General features: G+C 38.1%; 1 protein-coding gene across 1 annotated transcript; it reads right to left on the bottom strand.

The window, feature by feature from the left end:
- Positions 1–2065: 2065 nt before the first annotated feature.
- On the bottom strand, positions 2066–3010 carry LOC121457719 (olfactory receptor 502-like). The gene has a single exon (XM_041666661.1). It carries the CDS (start codon positions 3008–3010, stop codon positions 2066–2068), a length of 945 nt encoding a protein of 314 aa, XP_041522595.1.
- Between the last annotated feature and the right edge of the window lie 15883 nt (positions 3011–18893).

Genomic DNA, 18893 nt, shown 5'->3' on the forward strand with positions numbered 1-18893 from the left:
TGCAAATTTCAAGATGTCATTATTTTTTGCCACAGAGTAGTAATCCATTGTGTAAATGTACCACAATTTTTTTATTCATTCTTTAGTTGAGGGCCATCTAGGTTGTTTCCAGGTTCTGGCTATTACAATTTATGCTGCTATGAATATAAGTGAACAAATATTCTTGTAGTATGATTGAGTATCCTTTGGGTACATGCCCAAGAGTGGTATTGCTGGGTATGGATGGAAGATGATTCCCAGTTTTCTTAAATATTGCCATACTGATTTCCAGAGTGGTGATACAAGTTTTTATTCCCTCTAGCAATGGATAAGTGTTCCATTATCCACAGCCTCTCCAGCATGAGCTATCCTTGGTGTTTTTGATCACAGCCATTCTGTCTGGTGTAAGATGGTATCTCAGAGTTGCTCTGATTTGCATTTCCCTGATGGCTAAGGGTGTTGAACATTTCTTTAAGTGTCTTTCAATCATTTGAGATTTCTCTGTTGAGAATTTTCTGTTTTAGGTCTGCATCCCATTTTAATTGGATATTTTAGGATTTTGATGTCTAATTTCTTGAGTTCTTTATATATTTTGAAAATCAATCCTCTGTTAGATGTGGAGTTGGTGAAGATCATTTCTCATTCAGAAGCCTGACTTCTTATTGACTGTGTCCTTTGCTTTACAGAAGTTTCTCAGTTTCAGGAGGTCTCATTTATGTTTTGTTGCTCTCAGTGTCTGTGCTACTGTTGTTATATTTAGGAAGTGATCTCCTGTGCTCATGCATGTTCCGCTATCTGTCTCCTCCTGAGGCTAACATGGCTTCTCTCTGACTCTGCCTACTCTCTCCTCTTCTATCTGCTTGGAATTCCTGCCTTTTCCTATTCTGTGCTGCAATAGGCCCAAAGCAGCTTCTTTATTAACCAGTGGCATTCACAGCAAACAGAGGGGAATCCCACATCAGTGTCCGCTCCTACTTGAACACGAGGATTAGGATCTGGACCATGGAGTCCTTTTAAGAATTTCCTCTCCACCGTGTCACTCTTAGATTTGTAAACTTCACTCTTTCCAGGATTCCGTTTCTGTTGTTGTTCTTGTCTGTTTTCTTCCCTTGGTCTTTGAAAGCTCAAGAATTTGACTCAATCTAAAACAGGAATTCAACTTTTGGTCCTGACAGGAATTCAGATTAAGAAAAGATGGGTTCCCTGTTCTTTTCTATAGACCTCACAATTATCCTAGTTCCACAATCATTTTTAAAATCACATATCAGACTTTTATGGGTACTCAAAACACACAACTCAGAGACAACATTTTCATAAATTTTACCTCTAGTTTTTTCTCTATCATTTTTCTTGAAATATGTGGAGATAACAATAATTATCAGGCTTATGTAAGTAGGTGCTGAACCAGCCACACCCTGAAGCATGTGGTAGACATTACTGAGCTTTCTGTTGCTATAGCAAGTAGTTAAGATAAAGTAATGAGGAAGATAAAGGTTTATTCTTCATACAATGTTTTGAGTTCTTGGTACCTTATGAATTGACTCCACTGATGTATTTCTGTGGTTGTACATCACCAAAGAAACACATGGCTGAACAAAACTCCTCATTTTATGATCAATAAAGAAAATAGACAAAGAATATTCTGAGTAACAAATATTCTTTATGGCATGCCTCTAAACTAAATATTGCGCACTAGGCTCAACCTTTCTTATTCTAGCCCTTCCCAATAGCACCAGGGAACAGATTTTTAACAAATATATGAGACTTTTGAGACAGGTAAGATGCCATCTGTAATTAAGTTGATCATAAAATGTTGAAAAAATATGGAAATAAAAATATTTTTAGCATATTATGTTTTATGTGAATCACTTTTTCTCTTAATTAAAAATTTTATTTGATTTTATTAAAGATAACTTACTATGATACTTTTTATTTCTTCTAAAAATTGAATTCTGGTATTTATTGCTATACTTTTCATTTGCTAATAATATATCAGTAGACATTTTAAAATACAGACATTTAATGTTTATTATTATATCTATGAGACATTATTTAAATATCAAGTCCTACAACAAAACAAATGTTTTTAAGAAAATATTTTCCTACCAAGTTGTCTCTCCAGAGCACCTTTAATCTCATTATTCCTGAGGCTGTAGATGAGGGGGTTCAACATGGAAATCACCACCATGTAGAACACAGACACCACCTTGTTTTGGTTCGTGGAGTAGCTGGACTTAGGCATCACATAGATGAAGGTGATGGTTCCATAGAACAGAGTGACTGCAGTGAGGTGGGAGGTGCAGGTGGAGAAGGCCTTCTGGCGGCCCTCAGTGGAGCGCATCTTCAGGATGGTGATAAGAATGTAGATGTAGGAGATAGTTATTACAAGCATTGTGATCATAATGGCAACGCTAACAGAAGTAGTTGCAAGAACAATAGAGACACTGTCATCAGAACAGGAGAGTTCAACTAAAGGAGTAAAATCACAGAAAAAGTGATTGATTCTATTTGGTCCACAGAAGAAAAAAGAAAAGAATGAAAGCATAAAGGAGAAAGAATTAAGAAAACCACCAATATAAGATCCTATAAGCAACTGGACACAGACTTGTGTAGACATTTTGGTTGAATAATGCAATGGGCTACAGATTGCCACAAAGCGATCATAAGCCATGACAGCCAGAACATAGCACTCAGCAGTCCCAAAGAAAGCAGCTGAACCCAGTTGGATGGCACACCCTAGGTGGGTAATGGTATTTTTTTCCACCAGAAAGTTCACAAGCATATTGGGTGTGACAGAAGATGAATAGCCTATATCAACAGAAGCCAAGTGGCTGAGAAAAAAGTACATGGGGTGATGGAGCAGGGAAGAGATTCTGATGAGAAAAATGGTGCTGAGGTTCCCAGACACGGTCACCAGGTAGATGCAGAGGATGATGGTGAAGAGGATGACTTTAAGGACTGGGTCATCTGTCAGGCCCAATAAAATGAACTCTGTCACTGCAGTGTGGTTCCCATACTCTAGGACATCCATGATACAGTGTAGCTCCTGCCAGGTCAAGGTTGTGATAGAGATAGTACAGGAATGAATTTATAAAAATGGCTTCTTTTTTTAACAACTCAATCATGTGGTATCACAAATAAATATATCTTTTAAGGGGAACTAATAGTTTTATTTTACAAACTTTTAGTCAGGACTCTGGGTGTACATATGTTTTTCTAGATTAATGTACTTAAAATTTTAAAACAATTTCTAGCAAACTTACTTAAAATAATGCATCTCTTGTCTTTTTAGTTATTTATACTAAAATATGCCTATGTGGCTTCATAACTATAGTTTTAAAATGTGAGACTTAGGTAAATAATAAAATTTGTTAAAAATACCAAGAGATAAAATATACAACCACACAATTTTGTGATGAAGATTTAAATAATGGCTATTCTTGCTATATGCTTGCTAAGTAACAGGACAAGACATATATATTTATATGTGTGTGTGTGTGTGTGTGTGTGTGTGTGCGCGCGCGCGTGCACGAGCGCATCTTTATTTTCCAACAGGTACTTTGAATATTGGCAAATAGCTTAAGAATATATATGAGTATGAGATCTTGATCAAGGATATATAAACAGAAGGCAGAGTAAATTTAATCTAACCTTTTAGTAGCTACTATTTATAAAAGAATCACAATGACGTTGAGAGCACATACAAATTTGGGATATACAACAGAGCAATTTTGCAACTATGTGGTTAATACACAAAATGTCAGCTTCCTTTGTACAATGTTCCTATAGTATATTAGTAAAGTAAGGCCATATCAAGATAAATTTTCTTAATAAATCTTGGAAAACTAATGAGGAATCAGTATTTTTTAACTGGACAGTGGTGGCATGAAATCACATGGTTTTCTACACAGTACAGTGGCATGTAAATATTCAGAATAGGAAGTTAAGAAATTTACCCAGGTTCTTCTAGCTTGGGACTATATGTACTCTCTTATCAAGATTTTGACATTATATCTTCTGTTGGGCTAAAGATCTGGTGTCTGTGATACTAGAACATGTGGTCAATAAGCAAAGCAGGTATGTCAGCAAAATATTACAAAAATGTTGTCATCAAAACCTTTCAAGATGGTGACTTTGGATTACCTGAGTAGTAACTTCCTGTACTTTTAAATATCATCCTGTATTCTGTATTAATAAGTAACTAGAAAAATAAGAAGTCTCTAATAACGAAGGTTACCTGAATATTCAGAGGAGTTTGAATATGAAAATAGAAGTTGAATCAGTTAATTTTGGTCTAGTTCATTGCCTTATTTTACATCGACTAAAGCTTCTAAGTTTGGTTACATTTTCAGAGTAAAGAATTCTCCAATGATAAAGGTGAAATCTGTACAAATATCAAAACTTACCTCATTCTATAAGAATTAATTGTGAAGTAAAAAGGTAAAGCTTACTTTGTTTTTATTGTTGCACAGGTGTCTTTTAGTGTCATTTTTTGTCATCAAGGATATGTCCCCGGCGAGCCTCTAGATTCCAGTGTGATTTCAAATCACTGGAGATTATTATATCAGTCCCAGTGAGCACTGAGCAGTTCATTACACACACACATAACTACTTTTCAAGGAGTTTGTCAGTCTCAAGTGGTATTTTACTCTTTCTTAAGAGCTAGCATGCTTCCACTTGATATGGAAAAAGGATATGATAAAATATCTCATGTAAATATTGGTTTTAATTTTATTTCATAGTTCATGTTGCAATAGACTAAACCAAGAATACAAAATGCATTACTTCTGCTTCTTTCATTCAATGTCTATTATGTTTTTTACTGCTTTGCTATGAATGAAATAACAGTCTTCTGCAATTTTCTTGAACTTAGGAGTTAAAATAGATATGTGATTTCCTTTCTATGTATATCTAACCACTGTTCTATTATGCTATAGGAACAGTCACTTTTTTCTGGATAGTTTTGAACATCTGTAGTAAGTGCTCTTCCCATTGCAAGGAAAACTTTCTTTTTATTTTCAACTGTGAGTGAGAACAGTAGTAATCTTGAGCATGAGTGCTTATGTTTAAAAGGCAATTTGACAATCATCTCACATGTACTTCACAGAACAATAACAGTTGCTTCTCCACTGGGGCTTATACTCTCACCTGCTGTGGTCTTTTTACTTGACTTACCAGATGTCAGAAGGCAGCTGGTTGCATACGTGCCTTCATGACCTATTGAACAAATGTTCAATACTGCCTGGCATATTGGTACTACAGTATCAGAAAGGTATCAGAACCAATCAGGACTACTAGTGACAATTTCTCCCAGCATAATTTATGGCATCTTCCATCAGAATGAAATCTAACCAAAAAGGAGGGATCATCCATTTCAGTACCAGTATAGTTTCTCTGTATTATGCAGTCAAGAAAAATGATGTTCTCGGGGATAGGAACTTACCATCCAGCTCAAATGGGAGTCAGTGCAGTAGCAATAGTTTTTAGTCTTTATAGTTGTAGCACCTTGGGGTGCTTAATTTGTTATAACTCTTATGGTTATTCCCAATATTTTACTGAGATTTTAACCAAGCAATCGTTAGTTTTCTGGGTGTGCCCTTTTCCACTAATGCGTGGTAACATTGTATAATCTCTTTAACTCATGTCTTCACTTTTTTTCCAGGTGAACTTATAAATCTGTAGGAAACCTGAAAGTTAACTTTATGGAGTAGAACTTATAAATTTTGGACAGGACTACTAAAAGTTTCCATTATCCATTGAAAGTATATGCTCATTTGATATAGAGATAAATATTTTATATAAGTATGGATTTTGGTCTATTGATATGAGGTCCATTTCCAGTAAGCCACAGCTTCATGGAGATACTCAGATTAATAGAAATGGGTTAATTTAAGATGTAAGAGTTAGTTAATAAGAATTCTGAGATAATAAGCAAAACAATATTGTAATTAATATAATTTCTCTCTATTAGGGTCTGTTATTAGAGACTGCTCATTCATTTTCTGGCAGTGTGGGATAACTATACGCATATAAAAGCTGAGAGAGTTTGGGAAAGAATTCTAAACATAAAAGAACAGTGTTAACAGCTTCTTGGTAGCCACTTTTCTTTCAGAAATATTCTGTTTGTTGGAGGCAAGCAGAAGCACAGCTCCTTTAAGAAAAGTCTTCCTGATTCAGTGTTAGCAGCAAAAAAACTGGATGACTTTTTAAAGATCCAGTGCTGGCAGAATGAACTTTTGCTCTTTCAGGAGGTCCTGATGCTAAATAGGGTCTGTGAGCAGTGTGTTACAAATTGCTTAATGGCAACATAGACCTGCTGTGTCCCTTGAACTGGGGTCATAAGCCTGGGTCACAAAGGAAGTGAACATGCCTCCACCAGATTTAACTGGGCTGAACAAACAGGCAGGGCTGTGGAGTTTGTCCTAGCCACACCTGATTAGCATTAAACAAAAAACTCCAGTTCAGAAAATGATTACAGAGTTCCTTTGTTTCTGTGGCCTGTCTGCACCAAGCGGGGTAGGCGCTTTGTCTGCGAGCTGCCCAACCAGCACGGAGGCCTGATCTTTCGGCGCCAGGAGACCCAGCATTGGGGTGAGTTTCTGGCCCACGGCGCCAGCCTGGGACGGGGAGCTCGGGGGTTTCTTGGCCCCCTGTCCTGCTTGGGCTCTCTGCAGGGCCTCTACTCCCCGGGTGCTGCCTCTTTCTTCCTGGCCCACCCAGCTTCCGTCCAGAGCCCTCCCCACTTCGCCCCCACTGCCCTCTTTAGGCGCGTGGCATCGCCCAGCCCAGCCTATCTGGGCGCTGGGTCCAAGTATCCGGGGCTCCCGGGCGGGCAGCAGTTCCTTTGTTTCTGTGGCCTGCCTGCACCAAGCGGGGTAGGCGCTTTGTCTGCGAGCTGCCCAACCAGCACGGAGGCCTGATCTTTCGGTGCCAGGAGACCCAGCATTGGGAGAGCCAACATTGGGGAGAGACAGCGTTTGGTAGGCAAGGAGACCTAATCCGGTAAAAGAAGATCCATAGGGAGCATTTGGAAGAAGAGATGGGCCGACGTCAAGGCAAGAATTCGCCCAACAAGCTGAAAAGCAACATGAAGCTACCAGAAACAAGCGACCTCACAACGGGAGGACAAGAACCCCTTAATCAAGAGGAAGGAGAAAAGATTGACTTCATGAAAGTGATTGACACCCTTAAACAGCATGTAAAAAACGCCCTTATAGAAATGGATGAGAAATATAACAGAAAGTTTGAAGAATTGAATAAATCAGTGAATGATACCATAGAAAACCAAGGAAAAACAATCAAACAGATAATGGAAACAGTTCAAGACCTGAAAACTGAAATGGAGGCAAAGAAGAAAACACAAACAGAGGGCCGTCTGGACATGGAAAATCTAGGTAAACGAATAGAGACTACAGAAACAAGCATAACCAGCAGAATACAAGAGATAGAAGAAAGACTCTCGGATTCTGAAGATACCATAGAGAAAATAAACACACTGATCAAAGAAAACAGCAAGTCCAACAAACTCTCATCACAAAACATTCAGGAAATATGGGACACAATAAAAAGACCAAACCTAAGAATAATAGGAGTAGAAGAAGGAGAAGAAGGGCAGCTCAATGGTCCAGAAAATCTATTTAATAAAATTATAGAAGAAAACTTTCCCAACCTAAGGAAAGATTTTCCTATGAAGGTGCAAGAAGCATACAGAACACCGAATAGGCTGGATCAAAAAAAAACATCCCCTCGCCATATAATTATCAAAACACAAAGCATACAGAATAAGGAAAGAATATTAAGAGCTGCAAAGGAAAAAGGCCAAATTACTTATAAAGGTAAACCTATCAGACTTACACCTGACTTCTCCATGGAAACCATGAAAGCCAGAAGGTCCTGGATAGATGTACTGCAGAAACTGAGAGACCATGGGTGCAAGCCCAGATTACTATACCCAGCCAAGCTTTCATTCACTATAAATGGAGAAAATAAAATCTTCCAGGATAAAAACAAATTTAAACAATACGCAGCCACAAATCCAGCCTTACAGAAAGTAATTGAAGGAAAATCACTAACCAAGGAGTCCAACAATGACCACAATAACTCAGACATCTAGAGACCCTTCACCAACACAAAACAAAGAAGGGAAACACACAAACTCTACGACTTAAAAAAAAATGACCGGAGTTAACAACCACTGGTCATTAATATCACTTAATGTCAATGGACTCAACTCACCTATAAAAAGGCACAGGCTAAGAGATTGGATAAGAAAACAGGATCCAACATTCTGCTGTTTACAAGAAACACACCTCAACCACAAAGACAGGCACCTACTCAGAGTAAAGGGCTGGGAAAAGGCCTATCAAGCAAATGGACCTAAGAAACAGGCAGGTGTGGCCATACTAATCTCTAACAAAGTTGACTTTAAACTTAAATCAATCAGAAGAGATGGAGAGGGGCATTTTATACTCATAACAGGAACAGTTCATCAGGATGAAGTCTCAATCCTGAACATCTATGCCCCTAATATAAAAGCACCCACGTACATAAAAGAAACATTGCTAAAATTCAAGGCAGCCATCAAACCGCACACACTAATAGTAGGAGACTTCAACACTCCTCTCTCACCAATGGACAGGTCAATCAGACAGGAACCTAACAGAGAAATAAGAGAATTAGTGGAGGTAATGAATCAAATGGACTTAACAGACATCTATAGAACATTCCATCCAAATAGGAAAGAATATACCTTCTTCTCTGCAGCTCATGGAACCTTCTCTAAAATCGACCACATAGTCGGTAACAAAGCAAACATCCACAGTTACAAAAAAATATTAGTAACCACCTGTGTCTTATCAGATCACCATGGATTAAAGTTAGAATTCAACAATAATGCTACCCCCAGAAAGCATACAAAGTCATGGAAACTGAACAGTCAACTATTGAACCATAGCTGGATTAAGGAAGAAATAAAGAAAGAAATTAAAGTCTTCCTGGAATTCAATGAAAATAAAGAAACAACATACTCAAACTTATGGGACACTATGAAAGCAGTCCTAAGAGGAAAGTTCATAGCACTAAGTGCCCACTTAAAGAAAACAGAGAAAGCTCACATTGGAGACTTAACAGCCCACCTGAAAGATCTAGAAAAAAAAGAAGCAGACTCACCTAGGAGGAGTAGAAGACTGGAAATAATCAAAATGAGGGCTGAAATCAACAAAATAGAAACACAGAAAACAATACAAAAAATCAATGAAACAAAAAGCTGGTTCCTGGAGAAAATCAACAAGATTGACAAACCACTATCCAAGCTAATCAAACGGCAGAGAGAGAATTTGCAAATTAATAAGATCAGAAATGAAAAGGGGGACATAACCACAGACACAGAGGAAATTCAGAGAATCATTAGATCTTACTACAAAAGCCTATATGCCACAAAATTGGAAAATGTAAAGGAAATGGATACTTTTTTAGATAAATATCATATACCAAAGTTAAATCAGGACCTGGTGAACAATCTAAATAGACCTGTTAGTCGCGAAGAATTAGAAGAGGTTATCAAAAACCTCCCTACCAAAAAAAGCCCAGGACCAGATGGTTTCAATGCGGAATTCTACCAGATCTTCCAAGAAGATCTAATACCTATACTCCTTAATGTATTCCACAAGATAGAAACAGAAGGGTCATTACCAAACTCCTTTTATGAAGCCACAATTACTCTGATACCAAAACCACTCAAAGACTCAACCAGGAAAGAGAACTACAGGCCAATCTCACTCATGAATATCGACGCAAAAATCCTCAACAAAATACTGGCAAATCGAATCCAAGAACACATCCGAAAAATTATCCATTATGATCAAGTAGGCTTCATTCCTGAGATGCAGGGCTGGTTCAACATACGAAAATCTATCAATGTAATCCAGCATATAAATAAACTGAAAGAAAAAAACCATATGATCATTTCATTAGATGCTGAAAAAGCATTTGACAAAATTCAACATCCATTTATGTTAAAAGTCTTGGAGAGATTAGGGATACAAGGGTCATACCTAAATATAATAAAAGCTATATACAGCAAGCCGACAGCTAACATCAAATTAAACGGAGAGAAACTCAAAGCCATCCCACTTAACTCAGGAACAAGACAAGGCTGTCCACTCTCCCCATACCTCTTCAATATAGTGCTTGAAGTTCTAGCAATAGCAATAAGACAACATAATGGAATCAAGGGGATTCGAATTGGAAAGGAAGAAGTTAAACTTTCGTTATTTGCAGATGATATGATAGTGTACATAAGCGACCCCAAAAACTCCACCAAAGAACTCCTACAGCTGATAAACAGCTTTAGTAATGTGGCAGGATACAAGATCAACTCCAAAAAATCAGTCGCCCTCTTATACACAAAGGATATGGAAGCAGAGAGGGAAATCAGAGAAGCTTCACCATTCACAATAGCCAAAAACAGCATAAAATATCTTGGGGTACATCTAACCAAGGAAGTGAAAGATCTATTTGACAAGAACTTTAAGGCATTGAAGAAAGAAATTGAAGAGGATACCAAAAAATGGATGGACCTCCCTTGCTCTTGGATTGGGAGGATCAACATAGTAAAAATGGCAATTCTACCAAAGGCTATTTATAGATTCAATGCAATCCCCATCAAGATCCCATCAAAATTCTTCACAGATCTGGAGAGGACAATAATCAACTTTATATGGAAAAACAAAAAACCCAGGATAGCCAAAACAATCCTATACAATAAAGGATCTTCTGGAGGCATTACCATCCCTGACTTCAAACTCTATTACAGAGCTACAGTAATGAAAACAGTGTGGTACTGGCATAAAAACAGAGAAGTCGACCAATGGAATCGTATAGAAGACCCGGATTTTATCCCACAAACCTATGAACACCTGATTTTCGATAAAGGAGCTAAAAGTATAAAATGGAAGAAAGAAAGCATCTTCAACAAATGGTGCTGGCACAACTGGATGTCATCTTGTAGAAGAATGAAAATGGACCCTTATCTATCACCGTGCACAAAACTCAAATCCAAATGGATTAAAGACCTCAATATCAGCCCGAACACACTGAACCTGATAGAAGAAAAATTGGGAAGTACCCTACAGGAGCTGGGCACAGGAGATCGCTTCCTATGTATAACCCCAGAAGCACAGACATTAAGGGCAACATTGAATAAATGGGACCTACTTAAACTGAGAAGCTTCTGTAAAGCAAAGGACATAGTCAATAAGACACAAAGGCAACCTACTGATTGGGAGAAGATCTTCACCAACCCCACAACAGACAAAGGTCTGATCTCCAAAATATATAAAGAACTCAAGAAACTAGACTTTAAAATGCTAATTAACCCAATTAAAAAATGGGGCACTGAACTGAACAGAGAATTCTCAGCAGAGGAAGTTCAAATGGCCAAAAGACACTTAAAGTCGTGCTCAACTTCCTTAGCAATCAGGGAAATGCAAATCAAAACAACTTTGAGATATCATCTTACACCTGTCAGAATGGCTAAAGTCAAAAACACCAAGGATAACCTTTGCTGGAGAGGCTGTGGAGGAACGGGTACCCTCATCCATTGCTGGTGGGAATGCCATCTTGTGCAACCACTGTGGAAGTCAGTGTTTCGGTTTCTCAGGAAATTCGGGATCAACTTACCCCTGGACCCAGCAATACCACTCCTGGGAATATACCCAAGAGATGCTCTATCATATGACAAAAGCATTTGTTCAACTATGTTCATAGCAGTATTATTTGTAATAGCCAGAACCTGGAAACAACCTAGATGCCCTTCAATGGAAGAATGGATGAAGAAAGTATGGAATATATACACGCTAGAGTACTACGCTGCGGTAAAAAACAATGACTTCTCGAATTTTGCAGGCAAATGGATGGAAATAGAAAACACTATCCTGAGTGAGGTGTCCCAGACCCAAAAAGATGAACTTGGGATGTACTCGCTCATAATTGGTTTCTAGCCATAAATTAGGGCCACGGAGTCTACAATAGGTGAACCTAAAGAAGCTAAGTAAGAAGGTGAACCCAAGGAAAAACATATAGTTATCCTCTTGGCTAAGGGAAGTAGACCCAATTGCCGGGGAGAAAATTAGGATCTTGGGGGTGGGGTGGGATGGGGGTAAGGGGAGATGGGGAGAGAAAAGGTAGAAGGGAAGGAGGGGGGATTTGGGGAATCAGGAGAATTGGGATAAAGGAAAGGTGGATAGGGGAGCACGGAACCACAATTCTTAGTTAAGGGAACCACTTTAGTGTGAGCAAGAGATTTGACCCTAGAGGGGCTCCCAAGTGCCCAACATGAGGTTCCCAGTTAGTTCTTTGGGTAGCTGAGGATTGGGAACCTGAAATGACCCTATCCGAGAGCAATACTGACGAATATCTTGCATATCATCATAGAACCTTCATCTGGTGATGGATGGAGACAGAGACAGAGACCCACACTGGAGCACTGGACTGAGCTCCCAAGGTCCCAATGAGGAGCAGAAGGTGGGAGAACATGAGCAAAGAAGTCGGGACCACGAGGCGTGCACCCACCCACTGAGACAGTGGAGCTGATCTACTGGGAGCTCACCAAGGCCAACTGGACTGTGACCGAAAAAGCATGGGATAAAACCGGACTCTCTGAACATGGCGAACAATGAGGGCTAATGAGACGCCAAGGACAATGGCACGGGGTTTTGATCCTACTTAATGTGCTGGCTTTGTGGAAGCCTAGCCAGTTTGGATGGTCACCTTCCTAGATATGGACGGAGGGGGGAGGACCTAGGACTTACCACAGGTCAGGGAACCTGGACTGCTCTGTGGACTGGAGAGGGAGGGGGAGAGGAGTGGGGGGAGGGGTAGAAGGGTGGAAGGAGGGGGAGAAGGGTGGGAGGAGGGGGAGGGAAATGGGAGGCTGGGAGGAGGTAGAAACTTGTTTTTTGTTTATGTTTTTCTTTCTTCTTTTCTTAATAAAAAAAATTATTAAAAAAAAAAGAAAATGATTACAAATATGCAATACAGACAGTTTCAAAAGAAAAAGACCTGTAAATGGGATACAGTGTTGGATATATATACAGTGTATATAGATATGGGAGAGAGAAGAAAAAGTGTATAGACAGTTATAAAAAATAGTTTTAGAAATAAAATAAAGTCTTTAAAGAGACAGTAAAAGTAATATAAAAGAGTACAGACAGTTATGGATTAAAGGAGTAATGGAAAATACGCAAGAGAGTCTGGATTATGCAATTATTGTGTTTTATTTGAATTTTTTGACTGTAGAGAAACATTTGATTCTGGGGACTGTTAAGTTCAGTTGGCTAAGTTAAACCAACATAAATGTATCTTGACTTCAAAATTTTGGTCTAAGGATAAGTTGCTTTAGAAAAGAGGTACTGCTTTGTTTCCACAGAAGATGAAAACCTGTGGATTCCTTCAAGACTAATGTGGTTTGATGGAGCAAGACTCCCTGAAAGATCTCTGAAAACCCTTAAAAATACTTTGCTCAACAAACAACAGGAAGCAGTTTGGAAAAAAACTACACCCAAATTTCCAAAATGTTTGGTTATAAATGTTTGTTTTTATTTTAAAAGGATTTGTTATAATTATGGTCACATTCAATTTCTTAAAAAAATATAAGGGGGATATGATATACATTGTTATTGATCTTGACCTATTGATACAGATTAAAAGTCAATTTTGTTACACTGTATATGTATTTCTACTCCTGTTAAGGTGCTGTGTTTGTGCAGCATTTAAAAATATAATGCATAATTAAGAATAATAATTAATAGTCATGTATAATAGTCAAACTTGTAGTCATATTCATTAGGTTTTCTAGATATACAGAGATATATTTCAGTTAGATAGATAATCTTCAACACTACAAAGACTACAAAGATGGCATTTAAAAAGTTTTAAGAACTTAGACTTTTCATCACAATGAGACACATCTCCTGGCAGCACCAATCTAATTCAAGAGGATGATGGACATTGAATAGGTTCCTTATGGAGTTTGCTATCATTTTGGCAAGAAACTGCTCTTCCATGAACTACTTGATGGTATGCTGTATGAACTGAACATGCAAGACCCACAGAGAAATGACTGCTGAACTTGTCAAAAGAAAGGGAGATATTCTACTAGGGTTCCTGCTTCATCAAAGAGTCTGCCAGACATTCTGCATGACACAGAGAAAAGTGACTGACAAACTGCCAATCTAGGCAGAACAGATCTTCAAATTTCCTGCTTCATGGAAAAGTCTGACAGAGACTATGAGCCTGTAGGCTAAAGATGAATGCCTCAGTGTTACAGAAGAACTTTGGTTGACTATCCAGGCAGCAATATGTCTGTCATTTCTAGAGTTTTGGGAGTTTCTTGCAATGTATTTCCTTTTAACTTAGGTAATAATATATTCTTCTGGGGTCTTTGAAGAGTTGAAGACAGACAGTTATAGCTATAGTTTCTTCCTTAGTTATGACAAAAGATAAATTAGATGTAAAACTTTACACATACAAATAGACTAAATGTTATAAGTCTAATTCTTGCTTGATGTTGTTGACTGAGTTTTCTGTTCCACCTAGGCCTTCAGTATTCAGTCCCATAGAATTACACAGAGGTCTACATTCATAATAAACTGGTTGACCTAGTAGCTCAGGCTTCTTATTAACTCTTATGACTTATATTAACCCATAATTCTTGTCTGTTTTAGCCACATGACTTAGAATATTTTTGGTGAGGCAGTCACATCTTGCTTGTTCTGTGTCTTGCTTCCTCTCTGTCTGGGTGACTACTTCAGACTGAAACTTTCCTCTTTCTAGAATTCTTATTGCCCCACCTCTACTTCTTGCCTGGCTACAGACAATCAGAATTTAATTAAAATAAAAGTGACAGGGTACAGATCATGGTGTCACAGAATGATGCCTGTTTTATTATATGTAATTTTACTATGCTAAAGTTAAAATATCACTTTTTATTTAGACAAGAAAATGGGAGATGTTGTGGGATGTTCTTTTGTATATGTGCTGTGTTTATTGGTTGATGAATAAAGCTGTTTTGGTCAATGGCTTAGTAGAGCAAAGACAGGTAGGAAATCCAAACAAAGATGTGTGGAGAGAGAGAGAGAGAGAGAGAGAGAGAGAGAGAGAGAGAGAGTAGGCAGAGTCAACAAGATACCATTTAGCTGCTGAAAGAGAAAAACTATGCTGCCAGAAACTTTCCAGTAAGCCACAGTCTCATGACGATACAGAAATTAATAGAAATGGGTTAATTTGAGATGTAAGAGTTAGTTAATAAGAAGCCTGAGCTAATAGGCCAAACAGTATTGTAATTAATATAGTTTCTATGTGATTATTCAAGTCTGAGCAGTTGGGAAATGAACAGCCTCTGACAATAGGGCTGCTGATTTTTTTCATTAATTTTGTATCCTGCACATTACCAAAGGTGTTTATCATTCATAGGCCTTCCCTGGTAGAATTTTTGAGGTTAGTTATTTACTATACCCTCTACAAATACAACAGTTTGACTTCTTTCTTTTCAAATTGTATCCCCTTGATCTCCTTTTGTTGTCTTATTGCTGTAGCTAGAACTTCAAGTACTGTATTGAATAGATATGAAAAGAGTAGACAGCCTTGTACTGTTTTGTTCCTGGCTCAGTCATTAAAGACTGGGCTCACAATGAAAATATCACTACTTTCTTATATCAGGAGATTGAGGGAAGATATGGGTTCTCGGAGTTAATATCTTTTTATACATTAAGGTATTTAGGGCCTGTCTGACTCCTGGAGAATTCAATTCTTCTCATTAGTCATTATCTCCTAGGCAGGCTCATAGGCCTTAGCTGTGAATAATAACTTTGTATATATTTTTACTACTATTGGTTAATAATCTGACTGGGCCAACAGTCAGGCAAAATAGAACCACATGAGAAATCTAAACAGAGATGGAGGGAGAATGAATGTGGAGTCAGGGAGACACCAGCAGCTACTATGGAAGCAAGATGTGAGATAATAAGCCATGAGACTCATAGTAAAATGAAATAGAGTATAGAATAATAACAACAACTTAATTGAAGTTTTATGAGCTAGTCAATAATAAGCCTGAACCAATAGGCCAAGAAGTTTATAATTAATATTAAGCCTCAAAGTGGTTATCCAGGAACGGGCAAATAGGAGAGAAACCTCTAGTTAAAATCAGCTGACTTCAAACTTTTACAATATGGTATAAACACATGTGTTTCCTTTTCCTGAGGGATTTGGTCATTTAAATTTACTACTACAAAAAGAGTAGTCCCAACGTGGTGGCATTCTCCCTACAAGTACTATAGAATAGAACATTTCAGAAAAAGAGCACACAACCCAAAACCCAGATTAGGGCAATAGAGGTATAAACAATGACACTAGAAATAACATATAGGGTATGTGGGCAGTGACATTTATGAAGCAGTAAAAATAGGGTAATAGTGGCTATAGTGGTGGATAATTTCTCAGTGTGTTACGTGTATGCATGAAATGGTCAAAATGATATCTGTGATACCTACTCACTATTGAAAAACACATGAATAGGGAATTGAGTTGAAGAGGGAAAGTGATGACTAGCAGTGACCACTGAATATAGGTCTTAAGAAGCCACAAATTCCATACAAAGCCATATTTATCCATCCCAAACTACTGAAATGTTTTAGGATATTTGTATATGAAGACGTATTTCTGTGATTGATGCAATAAAAAGCTGAATAAATAATAGCTAGGCAGGAGGTATAGGTGAGACTTTCAGGAAGAGAGAAAACTCTTACTTCTTGTTATAACTAGTTCATCTCTCTCCCAAGCCTACATACACTGATCCAACAGTGACATATTTAGAGGTCTTTTACATCTGAAGTTGTTATTTATTGCACATCTGTAATAATTTTCTAACCAGGACCACTTTTAAAATGGTAAGCAGCTTGGTCTCAGTAGCTCTGCCTCTCTCAGACTTTCAGTATGGTGTAGGTAGTTCACCACAGACTCTGGGGCTGCTGGGTTAGAGTTCTCCTCACCACCACAACTCTGGGTCGCACTGTGCAGCATATAAACCCCTTTTTATCTGAATAAAAGCTAAATCTGCCATAAAGCATCCTGTACAGCCTGGAAATATCTCTGTGTATGGCAGCAGAACTCCACCATGCTCTCCTATCTGTGCATGCCTAGAAGACCTGATCTGGCTGCTTTTCCAGGCTGGGGTGCTGAATGGCAGGGATGGTCTCAGCTACTTTCGTCCTAACTCCAATCGGGCCAACAGTCACCCAGATCTGAAGTGTGTGGCTTGCCACACTGTTTAGCCCCAGTCATTTGGGCACCAATTCTGTAGTTGTAGGAGAAAGATGCAAGCAGTTACATGGTGTTTCCTGCTTAGATACTGACAAAATGCTTTGTTTAACAAATTAATAGGTGTTATTAAGGACAATTAAGGTAATTTGATACACTGAGTGGGTTGAAACAGCATGCTGTGTGCAGGGCAGGTTAGGTCCCAGTTGGAGAGGCTGCAGCCAGAGCATGCCTGGGCTGGCAATCTGGGAGCATGGTAGGGATCCTGGTAAGCATGGACTCGAGCCCCATGTTGGGCACCAATCTGTTGTTGGAGGCTGATTGTTCATTTCCCAGCTGCTCAGACCCGAAATAATCAAATAGAAACTATATTATTTGCAATGCTGTTTGGCTAGTACCTTAAGTGAATCTTTAGCTAGTTATTATATCTTAAGCTGGAGGTCGTGGCCTACCAGCAAAGTTCCAACAGGCATGGGCAGTGTCATCTATCTCCTGAGGCAGGTACATGGCTTCTCTTCAACTGTGCCTACTCTCCCTTCCTCTATCTGCTTGGAATACTGAACTTTCCATGTAGGAGGAGGAGGATAAGCTCTCTCCAATATCTTCTTTTTGCTATTTTTAAAAAATAATTTTTTTTTTATTTTTTATGTGTATGAGTGCTTTGCCAGCATGGATATATACTATGCACATTCATATTTGCTACAGAAAACAAAAGAGTATGCTGAATCTAAATCTATCAGTCTTGGAATTATAGATGGTTGTGTGCCACAGTGTGAATTCTGGCAACAGAATCCAGGTCCTCTATTAGAGTAGAGTGTGCTCTTAATCACTAAGCCAACTTTTTAGTCATCCAATCTCTTCTTAATTCTATTCTGTATCCTTTTGTCTTGTAGTATTTTTTTCTGTCTTTACTGCTTCTTTATGGTTTTATGTTTCATTTGTGTGTGTGTGTGTGTGTGTGTGTGTGTGTGTGTGTGTTCTTAAGAACACAGATTATGTAAATTGGTTTTTGCTTTCCACCATGTAGATTTGAGGTATCAAAGCCAGATTATCAGGCATGGTGGCAATGACTTTACCTGCTAACCATATGCTTCTTCATCTTCATAGCTCTTATGTTAGGAGCTTCATACCAACATTTCCAAACAATTTCTTCCTATACTTTATGATCACTTCACAAACACTTAAAAATATCTGGTAAAAATTTAATCATCTGACTACACGATTCCTTAGAATTTTAGTCATGTAAGCCCCAAATTCAAGAACATAAAATTTAGCCTCCCCATAAACACTGAATCCACATCTCTTAGGTCAGAATGTTCAACTGTTTTCTAAATTTTACATTAGGTATTTACTGGGCATAAATAGCTGAGAAATAAAAAATTAATTATCAGTAATAAACATAATTTACATATCAATGAAAATTTCTGGATTATTCATTATATATATATCAGGATAGTTTAGGATAGTTTAGGAAGATGGCTGGGAGAAGATATCAAAGACCAATCTGATCTTTCTTCATGACAAAATCATTTCAGGAACATTGTATCAGTTTTAAAATTATGTTACAGAGAGATACAAGATAAACATTGATACATTAA

The sequence above is a fragment of the Microtus oregoni genome, unplaced genomic scaffold (assembly GCF_018167655.1).
Source record: "Microtus oregoni isolate MIOR12 unplaced genomic scaffold, Mior012 000016F_ref0000370, whole genome shotgun sequence".
In the NCBI taxonomy this organism is placed as follows: Eukaryota; Metazoa; Chordata; class Mammalia; order Rodentia; family Cricetidae; genus Microtus; species Microtus oregoni.